At 48.3% G+C, this 15,712-nt stretch overlaps 1 protein-coding gene across 1 annotated transcript in view; it reads right to left on the bottom strand.

Moving 5' to 3' along the window:
* NUP153 (nucleoporin 153) overlaps nt 1-15,712 on the bottom strand; it is a gene marked incomplete at its 5' end in the record, with an annotated part of 122,124 nt that overhangs the window by 16,723 nt on the left and 89,689 nt on the right. Inside the window, 3 exons of the mRNA XM_073590052.1 lie at nt 3,640-4,395; nt 4,539-4,730; nt 7,789-8,391. Coding sequence (XP_073446153.1) covers nt 3,640-4,395; nt 4,539-4,730; nt 7,789-8,391 — 1,551 coding nt within the window. The remainder of the gene's footprint in view (nt 1-3,639; nt 4,396-4,538; nt 4,731-7,788; nt 8,392-15,712) is intronic.

The following is a 15,712-nucleotide window of genomic DNA, read 5'->3' as shown; positions in this document are numbered from 1 at the left end:
CTTAGAGCCTGGATTGAATTAGTAAATACAGTTATACCATACGAGCGAGCACTATATCAGAACAGGGGTTGCTTGGGGAAATTTGACAGGATTTGGGACAGGTGGAACTTTTCTCATCTTACTATACTGACGCGTAGTCGTCCAGTACCACCGTGATATGATAAAATACATAGAATCGCTCTATGGCATCATATGGTTACTAACGTTACATTATACAACTATGCTTGGCAGTGTGTTAGTAGTAGTTTGATTAGGCATGTAGTGTTGGTTTAGGGTGTATGTTGCCGGATGGTTATAAGGTTAAATAATGTTCAAATCACTTGATACTTGGTTTATTGCCCATACAGCAATACATGGACCTATGTAACTTAAATTATAGTGATAATCTGCTGGGCAAATTTGCTGTTCCACTATAATTCTTTGGATAAAAGCATGTGTATATATGTTCTGTGGTTAATAAATGAATTTAAAAAAAAACCAAAAAAAAAAAAAAAAAAACACCATCAGGTGGCAGGCATCACAGATCCTATCCGCAGGCCTGCTCCTGTGTACCTAAAGCTTATTGCAGCAAAACTTCAAGTGCTGATTAAACAACCACCATGCAGATTACTTCACTAAAGTATCTATCTAATCTGTATGACAGTGCCATTATGGCTATGCCTTTACTTTAACATGCAAAAATCTAGCTAACAGGTTCTATTTAAGAACCGACATGGTTTTCTGGTGCCCCATTCTGATCGTTTAACTTCCTGGTGCCGTGACAACTATGAGCTCCAGGTTTGCCAGCTGTTAGGCCTTTCACAAGCAGAGGCTAAGGCCGGTTTCACATTTACACTTTATGGCGCTGCGACGGCCTGCGCACGGCCGCTGCTAAGCCCCGCCCCCTGCCGGCTCCCTGCCCGCCCCATCCGGTCATCGCTGCCTACTAGCGCACATTGACGCTTGCGATCTGCGCACCCTATCTTTAGCATAGGGTGCGCAGATCGTGCGCTAGCAGGATTTTGCTGCGCACTTTTGACGGTAGGGTGCGCAGATCGCAAGCGTCCATGTGCACTAGTAGGCAGCGATGACCGGATGGGGCGGGCAGGGATCCGGCAGGAGGCGTGGCTTAGCAGCGGCCGTGCGCAGGCCATCGCAGCGCCATAAAGCGCAAATGTGAAACCGGCCTTAAAGGCTTTCTGCAAGTGTAAAACAAAGGGTGCTTTCACAGTGTGCATTTTAATGTTCGTGGATCCCATTGGGGCAGAAGTGCGAACCATCACGTAAAATGAGATTCGGGCAAATGACCCGACCGGGCCATAGACTACAATGGTGCAGTCAGAGCGAACGAGTGCTCTAACGTACATCATTTTCAGGCGTATACACCTACTACTGGAGGCTGTCACTTAGATGCAGTCTACTACATCTGGGTGTCCGCAATCAGCAGATGTATAAGCCCGAAAATGATGCATGTCAGAGCACTTGTTCACTCTGCATGTTAGATTCCAGATTTGCAGAAGGGTTTGGATGCAAGACCTGACGGGACCCCTGATCATAAAGATGAGCGCAATGTGAAAGCACCCTAACAGCTCCAATACCATGCAATACATGAGTATTGCAGTGTATTAGAACAGCAATCAGAATAGACCGTGTCCAAATCCCATAGTGGAACATGGGAACACAGAAAAACGTTTTGCCATTAAAAACGCCTTTATGTATAAGCAAATATAAAAAAAGAACGCAACTAGCATTGGCTTGTCGGGCACGACTCAAAACTATCCCAGTAGATGGCTCGCACAGTGGGAAAAAAAATGCTGCTTTTTTCCCCTCAAATCACACACCGTGGAATATCAAGCAATCAAAAATTTGCATGTAATGAAAGAGCATTAGGGTAAGTGCACACAGAGTTTTTTGGTGGTGCTTATTTTGTAGTAAAATCCGCAGGACTTTAGTTTATCTGCGGATTTGCCTGCGGTTTTACACCTGATAATGGATGAGGTGTGAAACCGCAGCGGTTCTGCACAAAAGAATTGACATGCTGCAGATTGTAAACAGCAGCAAATCCGCGTTGAAAAATCTGCAGCATGTGCACAGCGTTTTCCAGTTTACCATTGAAAACAATGGTACTGTACAACGCACGTAAATCTGCTGCAGACCCGCACAGCCTGAAACGCTGCGGATCCACAGCAGAATCCACACCGTGGGCACACAGCCTTAAGGTTACACATCCTTAATAGTGATGAGCGAGTATACTCGTTGCTCGGGTTTTTCCGAGCATGCTCGGGTGGTCTCTGAGTATTTTGGCGTGCTCGGAGATTTAGTTTTCATCGCCTCAGCTGCATGATTTGCGACTGCTAGACAGCTTGAATACATGTGTGGAATGCCTGTTTGTTAGGGAATTCCCACGTGTATTCAGCCTGTCTACAAGTCGCAAATTAAGCAGCTGAGACAACGAAAACTAAATCTCAGAGCACGCCAAAATACTCGGAGACCACCCGAGCATGCTTGGGGAGACCCGAGCAACGATGCTACTCGCCCATCACGAGTCCTTAATGCAGAGTTTGATGCTTGCTTTAGTATTTCTGACGGCCAGGCTGCGCAACATATGCCCCTTGGGCCAGTCCCCGTAGACACTTATGGGCAGTTCAGCACGTTTTACTGGCGACACTAGAGGCAGAATCATAGGAAGGAGAATTCTCTCCCTTCTGGTTTTCAGAAGAGATAATTCTTCTGTCCAGTAGGTGGCACTATCACTATGCTCATCCCCCATATCTCATTATATAAACATAAATGCTATGCATTCATTTTTGTGTGTGTAGTATGAATATATATTGGGCATAAAAAACGGACAGACTGAAAAAAATGGGGCCTGGTCAGGAAGGCCAAAACTGGCTGCAAAGAGGTGTCAAGGAACTGCATAATTAGATGAATTACTTAAGTTATAGCAGCATCAAAACCAAGATGAAAATACTGCACAGCATGTGGCTGCTTGCAACAATCATAAGCCATGACAGAAAAAAAGGGGGTGATAAATGTCTGAATTCAGGTTTTGTTCACATTAATACTTTCTATTTCTTTGACCCAACATCAATTTGGACAATCCTATAAAAACTACTCTGCATCTGCAGCAAACATTAAACTCAAACAAGGCTAAAAATTCCACGCTAGGGATCTAAAATATGGCAGACATGCACAAGGACAGTCATCTCTGTGAAACTTCATACCCCAGTACTGCAAAAAACCTACCGGACAGAAATATTGGAATTTTACATTGGATCAACTGCACGGGTATGTACATTTAGTATTTGCAGTGCTGGCAGGAAAACAATGTTTAAAATAAAAGTATCTTTACTTGTTTTTTTTTTTATTCCATTAATTTGAACAGCTAAAATGCTGTATAAATAAAATTATCACTGGGTGAAAAAACAAAGAATTCACATTCGCCGCATTCAAAAGAAATGCTTAGATGCTTCAAATCTGCAAAGAGAAAAAAGCAGTGTGTGCATGAGATTTAAGAATTCTCATTCACTTTGCAGGTTCCTTAAAATGTGATTTTTTCCGCAACAAAAACTCAACATGTGAACAAACCCTAATACAGTATTCACAGGCAGCAAAGTCTAAGAGGTGTACACGAGTCATGAGGAAAAAATCAGAACTTACCAGTGGCCGGAAGGCCAAAAGAAAAGACTGGTTTTGCAGTCTGATCTGAATCCTTCTTCTCTGTGGCATTAGGCACACCAAAAGAAAAAGCGGGAGGTGCCGGAGCATCAGTTTTGGCTGCTTCCGGCTTACCAAACACAAACGGCTTTGGTTGTTCTCCTTCGTGCTTCGTGCCAAAAACTGATATTGCTGTTGTGCCAGTCTCTGATTTCTCATCTTTTTTCCCAAAAACAAATGGGGAAGTGGTGTCTTTTTGTTCGGTTTTACCAAATGTAAAGCCGCCTGCCACAGGAGTTTCTTTCTTCTTCGCTTCAGGCTCCTTGAAACCAAAGGACACTGCCAAATTTGATTTCTCAGTAGAACTAACACATTCTGAAGTCTCTGGTTTAGGGGCAGAAGCCGAGGCGCTGGGTGCAGATCCAAATAGATTATCACCCGACAGTTTAGCAGTAGTGTCCTTTTCTGCAGGCTTACCAAAGGCAAATAAATTCGAGGTTGAACCTGAATTGTTGGTAGAATTAGGTGTCCCAAATTTAAAGCCTGTATCTTTCTTCTCATCTACAGACTTAGAAGGGGAAGAACTTAGACCAAATTTAATCTCTCCAGAAAACTTTGGAAAAGAAAATCCACCCGACTTGGATGTTAAAGAGTCCGTGGAGGTATTTGACTTAGGTTCTCTGGAGCTGGCTGAGGAGGGTAATCCAAATTTAATAGTTGGAAGTGTGGATTCACTTGATCCAGACAAAGTACCAAAACCTAAGGATAAAAAAAATTTCAAACATTACAGACAATACTCATTGAACTTTTGTCCCATATGAAACAGATAAAGAAAATAGAAAGCTACTTATTAATCAGGGGAAAAAAACACGTTTGTGAAGTATACATGTGGCAATTTCCACCTGGTAACTCTGCTTTGCTTCCTGGTTTGGCATTCTGACAGGCGACGCATTTCACAACTTCTGCTTTATTATTCACCAAGCATACATCACAGTCCCAGGCTCCAGCTGGTTTCTTGAACTGCTCCAATGATCCGAGCAGATTTGGAGTTGCAGGTGCAGAAGTTGTAAGTGTAGAAGCAGGAGTGGACGTTCCTAAAATATAAAAAATAAAAACCAACAAAATTAATGTGTATAGTTAATTTTTGTATGGCACTTTAAAGTTCCTACCAGTTATATGTGAACTGGTTTAAAAGTTTTGTCCGGTTTGCTAGGAGCAGTGTGCAACTTTGGGGCTGTCACACTTCTCCAGTATTCCACTAGCAGGTGGGCAGTTACTAGAGTTAACAAGTTACGAGACTGCTAGACTCCTTCATTTGTCTAAATTTTCTGCTATTGAGAGAAGCCAGTTGTTTCTAGTCAACATGTGGCTATAAGTCTGCAATTGCACACAAGCTGTTTCACAATTTCTCAGTCTGCAGTCAAATAGAGTGACTACAGGCTTTTCCTATGAGACCAGGCAAACCCTTTAAGTCGAGATTCACATAGTAAAGATGCTGCATAATTTGCACCAAAATTGTCCATCAAAGCACAGTACAATGCAACTTCAGTTCACATATAGCATAAAAATACTTTATTGCAGACAAGCTGCAAATGTTGTCTAGATTTCACCCGGTGGGGATTCATTTTGGTGTAGTCTAGTGCAATCTCAAAAGGATAGCAAACACGATTGCAAAAAAACAAAAACAAAACACTATAGTATCCATTTTGGCCATGCCAGTCTGGTAAGTGAGCGAGTTATATAATTTCAGCTGTAAATGACATTATGAGCAGCATTTACATATCTACAGTGCCTACAAGTAGTATTCAACCCCCTGCAGATTTAGCAGGTTTACACATTCGGAATTAACTTGGCATTGTGACATTTGGACTGTAGATCAGCCTGGAAGTGTGAAATGCACTGCAGCAAAAAAAAATGTTATTTCTTTGTTTAATTTTTTTTTAAATTGTGAAAAGTTTATTCAGAGGGTCATTTATTATTCAACCCCTCAAACCACCAGAATTCTGTTTGGTTCCCCTAAAGTATTAAGAAGTATTTCAGGCACAAAGAACAATGAGCTTCACATGTTTGGATTAATTATCTCTTTTTCCAGCCTTTTCTGACTATTTAAGACCCTCCCCAAACTTGTGAACAGCACTCATACATGGTCAACATGGGAAAGACAAAAGGAGCATTCCAAGGCCATCAGAGACAAGATCATGGAGGGTCACAAGGCTGGCAAGGGGTACAAAACCCTTTCCAAGGAGTTGGGCCTACCTGTCTCCACTGTTGGGAGCATCATCCGGAAGTGGAAGGCTTATGGAACTACTGTTAGCCTTCCACGGCCTGGACAGCCTTTGAAAGTTTCCTCCCGTGCCGAGGCCAGGCTTGTCCGAAGAGTCAAGGCTAACCCAAGGACAACAAGGAAGGAGCTCCGGGAAGATCTCATGGCAGTGGGGACATTGGTTTCAGTCAATACCATAAGTAACGTACTCCACCACAATGGTCTCCGTTCCAGACGAGCCCATAAGGTACCTTTACTTTCAAAGCGTCATGTCAAGGCTCATCTACAGTTTGCTCATGATCACTTGGAGGACTCTGAGACAGACTGGTTCAAGGTTCTCTGGTCTGATGAGACCAAGATCGAGATCTTTGGTGCCAACCACACACGTGACGTTTGGAGACTGGATGGCACTGCATACGACCCCAAGAATACCATCCCTACAGTCAAGCATGGTGGTGGCAGCATCATGCTGTGGGGCTGTTTCTCAGCCAAGGGGCCTGGCCATCTGGTCCGCATCCATGGGAAGATGGATAGCACGGCCTACCTGGAGATTTTGGCCAAGAACCTCCGCTCCTCCATCAAGGATCTTAAGATGGGTCGTCATTTCATCTTCCAACAAGACAACGACCCAAAGCACACAGCCAACAAAACCAAGGCCTGGTTCAAGAGGCAAAAAATTAAGGTGTTGGAGTGGCCTAGTCAGTCTCCTGACCTTAACCCAATTGAAAACTTGTGGAAGGAGCTCAAGATTAAAGTCCACATGAGACACCCAAAGAACCTAGATAACTTGGAGAAGATCTGCATGGAGGAATGGGCCAAGATAACTCCAGAGACCTGTGCCGGCCTGATCAGGTCTTATAAAAGACGATTATTAGCTGTAATTGCAAACAAGGGTTATTCCACAAAATATTAAACCTAGGGGTTGAATAATAATTGACCCACACTTTTATGTTTAAAATTTATTAAAATTTAACTGAGCAACATAACTTTTTGGTTTGTAAGATTTATGCATCTGTTAATAAATCCTGCTCTTGTGTGAAGTTTGAAGGCTCTAACTTATTTGCATCTTATCAAACCTGCTAAATCTGCAGGGGGTTGAATACTACTTGTAGGCACTGTACATATCTGGCCACGGCTAATGATAAATTTGCATAGCAGCAAAATTTATTCTCTATAGAACAAAGGCTAGTTTCACACTAGCGTTCATGAGCGCAGCGACGGCCTGCGCACGGCCGCCGCTAAGCCCCGCCCCTGCCGCGCCTCCGCCGGTAGCTCCGCCCACCGGCGCATGACGCTGCATGCGCCCTGCGTCCCCTATCTTTATCACAGGGGGCGCAGGCCGTGCGCAGTATGCGTTTGGCGGCGCATGCGCCTTTTTGACGGTGCGCCGACGCAACCAAACTGCAGCAGGTTGCGTTTGGCGCAGGTCGGCGCACCGTCAAAAGGATGCATGCGCCGCCAAACGCATACTGCGCACGGCCTGCGCCCCCAGTGATAAAGATAGAGGACACTGGGCGCATGCAGCGTCATGCGCCGGTGGGCGGAGCTACCGGTGGAGGCGCGGCAGGGGGCGGGGCTTAGCGGCAGCCGTGCGCAGGCCGTCGCTGCGCTCATAAACGCTAGTGTGAAACTAGCCTAAAATGTACAGTTTCCTATTCCGTGGTCAGTCACTAAGAAAAGGATTAACTTATAGTGTGGGTCTATGCCAAGTTTTGTTCAATTGAGATTCTGGTTTTGGCTTTTATCCCAAGTCATGTGACAAGGCTCATTAAAAAGGCCGATAATGACTTAGGATTGCTGCTTCCTATAGGCGGCACTACAGTTCTAGTCCTCCTCTTCTCTCACAAGACAATTTGCATTGTTCACATTCACACTGATTTTTTACAAACCTGGTTTAGGGGTGGTACAAGCAATGCATTTGCCATCTTCTGCTTTATTCTGCACAAGGCACACATCACACTCCCGAGATCCGATAGGTTTCCTAGCCAATTCCTCAAACTTAAGGTTTGCAGATGTTAAACCACTGTCAGCGGGAACTTTGGGTTTATCAGACTTTGTTGTGGGGAGTAAAAGCAAGGTCGCTTTCGCTTCGGTCCCAGGCTTGGGAGTTTCACATGCTATACACTTTGTCGACTCGGGTTTGTTTTGCACTAAACAAGTATCACAATCCCACATTCCAGGAGCCTTTTTAAACTGGTCTCCAAATCCTTGCACACTTGTCAAAGTTAATGTGTTTTTAACAGTGGCACTTGGTGTTGAAGCAGCTGACTCTTTCAGGTCTCCAGCTGGCAGTTCCTTTGGCGTGCCACAAGATGCACATTTACTGTCTGATGCCATGTTATCAAGTGAGCACTTGCAGCAATACCAAATCCCCAAAGCCTGCTTACGGCAATCGCCAAAGGGCGCAGAAGGCCGTCCAATGGGAGAGGATCTGCTTTTAGAAGGAGTCAAAGTTGTTGTAGTTTGTTGGGAACCTGATGAATCGGAAAAGCCTATAATATAATAAGAAAAATAGAATGTGAATTACGACAAACATTTAAAACAAATATTCTGTAATCAATCCAAATAAGTAGTATTATAGACTGCAGAAGAACTGCAGCAGGGCAGTGACTCAAAGCAGCAACTCAGGATAAGCTCTGTTCATGATATGGAAGCATAACGAAAAAAGGAGATTTGTGTGTACTCACCGTAAAATCTCTTTCTCTTAGCCTCTAATGGGGGACACAGAACCATGGGTGTTATGCTACTGTCCACTAGGAGGCGACACTATGCATTATCTGAAAAAGATTAACTATGGCTCCTCCTCTGCAGTATACACCCCTGGACGGCGTCAGCCTTCTCCAGTTTTGTGCAAAAGCATTAGGAGGAACATAACAGAAACATAACCATGCCTGTAAGAAGGCCACTATGTACGAGCTCAAAGAACAACATGAGAACTCAACCATAACAACGGCCCGTAAGGGCAACAGGGTGGGAGCTGTGTCCCCCAAATAGAGGCTAAGAGAAAGAGATTTTACGGTGAGTACACAAAAGTCTCCTTTACTCTGTCGCCTCATTGGGGGACACAGAACCATGGGACGTCCCAAAGCAGTCCCTGGGTGGGAAGCAATGGACGAATACTGTGCTGACAGGTTCCTAAACTTGGGGCACCGCCACCTGCAGAACCCGTGTACCCAGGCTCACGTCTGCTGAGGACTGGGTATGAACTCTGTAGTGTTTCGTAAACGTGTGTAGGCTAGTCCAAGTGGCCGCCTTACACACCTGTTGTGCCGAAGCCTGGTGCCGAATGGCCCAGGAGGCCCCTACCGCCCGCGTAGAGTGTGCTGTGATACCGGCCGGAAGAGGATAATTGTTAAGGCGGTAAGCCTCTTGTATGGTGGACTTGATCCACCTGGCAAGGGTAGCTTTGGAAGCCGGCAGACCCTTGTGAAGCCCTCCGGAAGAAGGAAAAGGGAATCAGACTTCCCGAAGGGTGCAGTCCTAGACACGTATATATGCAATGCCCTGATGAGGTCAAGCGTATGCAGAGCCTTCTCCACTCTATGAACCGGAACCGGGCAAAGAGACAGCAGTGAAATTTCTTCATTGAGGTGGAAGGTGGACACAACCTTCGGAAGGAAGGATGGTACTGTACGGAGAACCACCTTGTCCTGGTGAAAGGCTAGGAAGGGCCGTCTGCAGGAGAGTGCTGACAATTCAGACACCCTGCGTAGTGAGGTGATTGCCACCAGAAAAACCACCTTCTGTGATAGAATGCGGAGTAGGACTTCCTAAAGGGGTTCGAAAGGTGGTGCCTGCAATGCTGTCAGGACCAGGTTGAGGTCCCACGTTTCCAGTGGACGTTTGTAGGGGGGAACTAATCGGGAAACTCCTTGGAGAAAAGTCCTTACTTGCGGCTTGTTAGCAATGCGCCTCTGGAAAAGCACAGAGCGCTGACACCTGGCTCTTAAGCGAGCCTAGGGATAGCCTGGTGTCCAGGCCCGATTGAAGAAAACCAAGTACCTTTGGGAGGGAATAAGGGAGTGGAATCTGGCCGTGAGATTCGCACCAGGTGAAGAAAGCTCTCCAGATACGGTAATAAATCTTGGCGGAGGCTGGCTTCCGTGCCCTGATCAATGGTCTTAATGACGTCCGGTGAGAGCCCTGCCTGGGTTAGAACCCAGGTCTCAAGGGCCACGCTGTCAAATTGAGAGCCCCTGGGTTCTGGTGGTAGAACGGGCCTTGTGACAGAAGATCGGGACGGTCGGGGAGACGCCAGGGGGCGTCTGCTGTAAGTTGTACTATGTCGGCGTACCATGTACGTCTGTGCCAGTCTGGCGCGATCAGGATGGTTTGAACTCCCTCTTGTTTGATCTTCCTCAGGACTCTGGAGATCTGAGGGAGGGGTGGAAAAATGTTAAGAAGCTGGAACTGGGTCTAGTCCTGAACCAGGGCATCTGCTCCGAGCGACCGCAGATCGCGTGTCCTGGCAATGAAGTTGGAGACCTTGGCATTGAGATGGGATGCCATTAGGTCCACGTTCGAGGTCCCCCAACGACGGCAGATCTGGTGAAAAATTTCGGGATGGAGAGACCACTCCCCCGAGTCCATTCTTTGTCTGCTGAGGAAGTCGGCTTCCCAGTTGTCGACACCTGGAATGTGGACCGCAGAGAGTACCGATCTAGTGTCTTCCGCCCAGTGGAGGATATGTGCCACTTGCCTCATCACCTGGGTACTGCGGGTTCCGCCTTGGTGATTCACATATGCCACTGCTGTGGCATTGTCCGACTGTATTCTGATATGAGAGGCTGCCAGCAAGTGATGAAAGGCTCTCGGTGCCAGGAAGATGGCCCGAATCTCCAGGACGTTGTTGGGCATGGTCGCTTCCAGTGTTGACCACTTGCCTTGTGCCCTGTGATGTAGGTGCACCGCACCCCAACCTGTCAGGCTTGCGTCGGTGGTCAGACCCTTTCATTGACCTGAGAGAAAGGAATTTTCCCCTTGCAAGCGAGGTTGGCTTGAGCCACCAGTGCAGGGACCTTCTGGTTTTCGATGTTAGCCGGAACTCCCTGTCGAGGGAGAAAGGATTCCTGTCCCAGGACTTGAGGATGGCTAGTTGAAGGAGTCTGAGGTGAAACTGGGAAAATGGTACCGCCTCCATTGCTGCTGCCATCCTGCCGAGGACTCTCATGGCAAACCAAAGAGATCGGGGGGGATTGCGGAGGAGTATGCGAACTCCCAGATGGAGAGCCAGTGCCTTGTCCCTGGGAAGGAGCACCAGACCCCTGGAGGTGTCGAATAGCATCCCCAGGAATGTCAGAGACTGACTCGGGGTAGTCGATGACTTTTGCAAGTTCACTAACCAGCCCAAGCGACTCAAGAGTGTTGATTGTGATTGAACCACTGACCTCACAGTCCTTCAAGGTGGGAGCCTTGATAAGAAGGTCATCCAGGTATGGAATGACTACTATGCCTCTGGAGTGTAGAACGTCCATGGTGGCTGCCATGATTTTTGTAAACGTCCTGGGAGCCGTGGCGAGTCCGAACGGGAGAGCCACGAACTGGTAGTGATCCTGGTCGATAGCGAACCTGAGAAATCTCTGATGGGCGGGAGCAATCGGTATGTGCAGGTATGCGTCCTGTATGTCTATGGAGGCGAGAAATTCTCCCTGCTCCATGGACGCAATGATGGATCGAAGGGACTCCATGCGGAAATGACGAACCCGTACATATTTGTTAAGTTGTTTCAGGTCCAGTATGGGCCGTACGCTGCCTCCTTTTTTGGGGACTACAAATAGATTGGAGTAGAACCCTTGGAAGCGCTCGGATGCGGGAACCGGTACTATGACTCCTGCTTGAAGGAGGGAGGAAACCGCGTGGCGGAAGGCACGAGCCTTGTCTGGCGGCTTTGGGGGAACAGAGAGGAAGAACCGGTTCGGTGGACTGGAAGAGAACTCTCTTGTATCCGGAAGACACTATTTCCCTGACCCACCTGTCTTCTGTAATAGGCAGCCAGACTTGCTGAAAGAGTTAAAGTCGTCCGCCTACGGGTGGGGTGTCTCCTGGAGTTCGTGAGTCATGATGAGGAGAAAGTCTGAGGTTTTCCTCCTATGGGCTTTGCCTGGCCTGCTTTTCGCTGCCAGGTCCTTTCCGGCCTCTGCGCCGCCCGTGGGTTGTCCCTGCGTGGAGAGCGGTTACGATTTTGTGCTGGACGCGAGACGGACCAGCCTGAAGAATTCCGAAAGGATCGGAATCGTGTTTGGTTACGCCTTTTGAACGTGTGTTTAGGTTTTAGTTGAGGGAGAGAGGTACTCTTTCCCCCAGTGGCATTGGATATCGTGTCTAACTTTTCACCGAAAAGTCGCCCACTGAGGTACTGGAGGTGTGTGAGGGATTTTTTCGAGGCCGCGTCCGCTTTCCATTTCCGTAGCCAAAGGATACGCAGGATTGTGATGGTGTTTGATGCTATTCCCGCTACACCTCTTGCGGAATCTAGAGCTGCATGAAGCATGTAGTCTGCTACCACTGCTATTTGAACCGCTTGGTCCGACAGCTCAGGATTGGAAGCTTGGAGGCCATCCTGCAAATTTTTGGCCCAAGCCAGAATGGCTTTGGCCGCCCAGACTGAAGTGAACGCGGGAACCAGGGAGGCCCCTGCCGCTTCGAAAATTGAACGAGCCATGCGTTCTACCTGCCGGTCTGCTGCGTCCCTAAGGGTTGAGCTATCTGGCAGTGACAGAAGGGTCTGCGCTGCTAGCCTAAAGGGTCCACTTCGGGCGGATCTGTCCACTCCTTGGTGTCCTGTGGGAAAGGGTACCTTGCCTCCAAATATTTGCGATTGGTGAATTTCTTCTCGGGCCGCGAAAACTGCTTAGTATCGCCTGAAATTCTGGGTGATTAGAGAAGACCTTAGGCGGTTTCAGAACACCTTCAAAGCAAATCTTGTGTTCTGGGGCTTCCGGGGGTGGATCAGAAATGTCCAGCACCTAATGGATGGAAGAAATAATGTCCTCAACTAGCGCTGCATTGCTAGGGGTACTGGGGACCAGAGACCTCTTCGCTTCGTTGTCTGAGTCAGAGTCACAGATGCCTTCCGAATCCTGCGTATCGCTGAGGCGTTCCCTGGTGGGCGAACTGGGGCGGAGGTCTCCTGTGGTCGGGGATTGCTGTGCAGATCTGCGTTGTCTGTCCCTAGTAGGGGACGGTCTAGATGACCTGGAACTACGGTGTCTCTCCCTAGAGGGGAATGACCGTGTGCTATGGGATGACGCAGATGAACGCGACCTGTGGGTCAGCTTATGTCTGGGAGAGCCAGAAACGACCTGTCCCTGAGTGGAGCTGTCCCTTTGCTGGGTAACGCTCATAGCCGAGACTGGAGTAATGTTGAGGTCTGGTTATCTATGGACTGCGTCATAGACTGCGACATCTGAGTAGCCCATTCCGGCGTGGTAGCAGACGCTGAAGCATTGGTAGGAGCCTCTTGGGGTTCTGACCCAGTATTTTGGATACAATCCCAGCAGTGCGGGTACGTGCTGCCACTGGGGAGAGTGGTTTTACAGGCTGTGCAGAATGCATAAAAGCAGTCCTGCCTGGTTCTCTTGTACCTTGAGCCCGGCATAGTGCACCAAGTGCAGAGGGCTGGCTATGCAGAGGGCCCTACAGGGGTGGCTATGCAGAGGAAACCTATAGGGGAGCCTCATAGGGAATATGGATTCACAGCCGAGTAAGAAAACCCAGCTGTGATCTTACCCCACCAGTGTGCCCCTAGGTCCAGCGCCGTAGATTCACAGTCCTGTGCCCCCTGGAGACTGGCTGACGTGCTGCTGATGTCACAATGCCTTCTCCTGCAGCAATTCTGACCCAGAAATGGCCACTGAGAGGACGAAGAGGAAGAGGAAGGGGGGCGGAGAGCTGAAAAGGGAGCGCAGAGCTATGTAAAAACGCGCCCTTTCTGTCTCGATCCGCCCCTTCTATGACACTGTAAGGTGTCATATTTGTCATCTGGGGGGTGGGGCGGAGGCGGCATCAACTAGGCCGAAGCCGCGGTCTAAATTTGAAGTCTGATGCCCAGAAGGGCTCCAAGTCGGCGTGGATGTCCAGGAGGGGGTCGGATCTGAACCAGACCCCCCGGATCTAAAGGCAGGATAGCGGTGGGGCTAGTAACAGGAGCGGGGCCCTGTGAGGGGTCCCCCTGAAGCGCTATGGAGCTGGCGCTGCCACAGAGACAGGGGCACAGGAGCCCTGTGTCTGTGTGCTATGCCTGCGTGCACTCTCCCCCGGCCCCTCCAGGAGCCCACAGCTGGGCTGGAGGTCCCTGGCTTTGGAGCCGCAGAATGCTGCCTTGTACAGGCCCTACCTGAGGGGTCTCAACCTAATGCCCCCAGAGGGGGATTAGGGAGGGTGCTGCTGTCACCATCAGGGGGCTTCATCCTTGCCTCGACCTCAACCCAGAACCCAAGGGAATTGGGGAAGGAGGGGGGTCTCGACTTCGAACCAGTACCCGAGGGACTGGAGAAGGAGCGACATGGGGAATAGCCACCTCAACTTCAACCGGGCAGCCTATAATAGGGGCCGAGGAAGGAGCCATGCCGGGGGTCTTGCAGGAGACCCACTTTACTTCATCTGCAGTCCGTCAGGAAAAAAACGGAATAAAATAAAAAAGGGAAAAAATCTTTAGGTGTGCCTCCTATGTGACACTAAGCAAAAACTGGAGAAGGCTGACGCCGTCCAGGGGTGTATACTGCAGAGGAGGAGCCATAGTTAATCTTTTTCAGATTATGCATAGTGTTGCCTCCTGGTGGACAGCAGCATAACACCCATGGTTCTGTGTCCCCCAATGAAGAGACAGTAATAGCAGCATATGCATTAAGAATGTTGTCAGAGCAAAAGCCAATCACTCACCCGACAGAAGCTAGAGAGCTTCAGTCTGGCATCTATTGGGCAGGCACAACCCATACATAAATCTTCAGCAAGTTCACTGAAAACTCAGGTCAGACCTAGCAGTGTGTGTCACGTTACTGATCAGATACCTTAAAGGGAATCTGTCAGCCCATTTTAGCCCTATCATCTGCCAGCACCGCCATCTGGGGCTTATCTACAGCATTCTGTAATGCTGTAGATAAGCGCCCCCCCCCACCCCCGATGAAACCTGAAAGATTAGAAAAACATGTTAGATTATACTCACCGGGGGCAAAGTCGGGTGCGGTGGGTGTCGCGGTCCGGTCACGCGTTCTCCCATCTTCATAAGATGATGTCCTCCTCCTTGCTGCTCCCTCGGCTCCTGCGCAGGCGTACTTTATCTGTCCTGTTGAGGGCAGAGTAAAGTACTGCAGTGCGCATGCGCCAGGAAAAGTCAGAGGTCCGGAGCCTGCGCACTGCAGTACTTCACTCTGCCTTCAACAGTACGCCTGAGCAGGAGCCGAGGGAGCAGCAAGGAGGAGGACGTCATCGTGTGAAGATGGGAGGACCCGGTCCGGACCGAACGCCGGGGTGAGTGTAATCTAACTCTTATCTTTCAGGTTACACCGGGGGATTATCTACAGTATTACAGAATGCTGTAGATAAGCCCCTGATGGCTGTGACGGCAGCTGATAGTCCAAACATGGGGTGACATATTCCCTTTAATACAACTGGTTTTTTTTTCACACACAGGATAGTGACTGGCACCTGTCACTACTATTTTAGATGCAGACACCAATGTGAGAAAAATGGTAAAATATTAAAAATACATTAAGACAGCTCCATTGTTTTTCAGCGGAATACCCAACAAGAGAAAGCAGGCTCCTTACATTACATAAGAGGAACAGACGCACAAATAATATGCCAAGTGTCACA

The sequence above is a fragment of the Dendrobates tinctorius genome, unplaced genomic scaffold, assembly GCF_039654945.1.
Source record: "Dendrobates tinctorius isolate UK_male_01 unplaced genomic scaffold, ASM3965494v1 ptg000115l, whole genome shotgun sequence".
NCBI lineage: Eukaryota > Metazoa > Chordata > Amphibia > Anura > Dendrobatidae > Dendrobates > Dendrobates tinctorius.
Note: the sequence above shows the minus strand (reverse complement) of the source record. Positions and strands in the feature narration are given on the sequence as shown.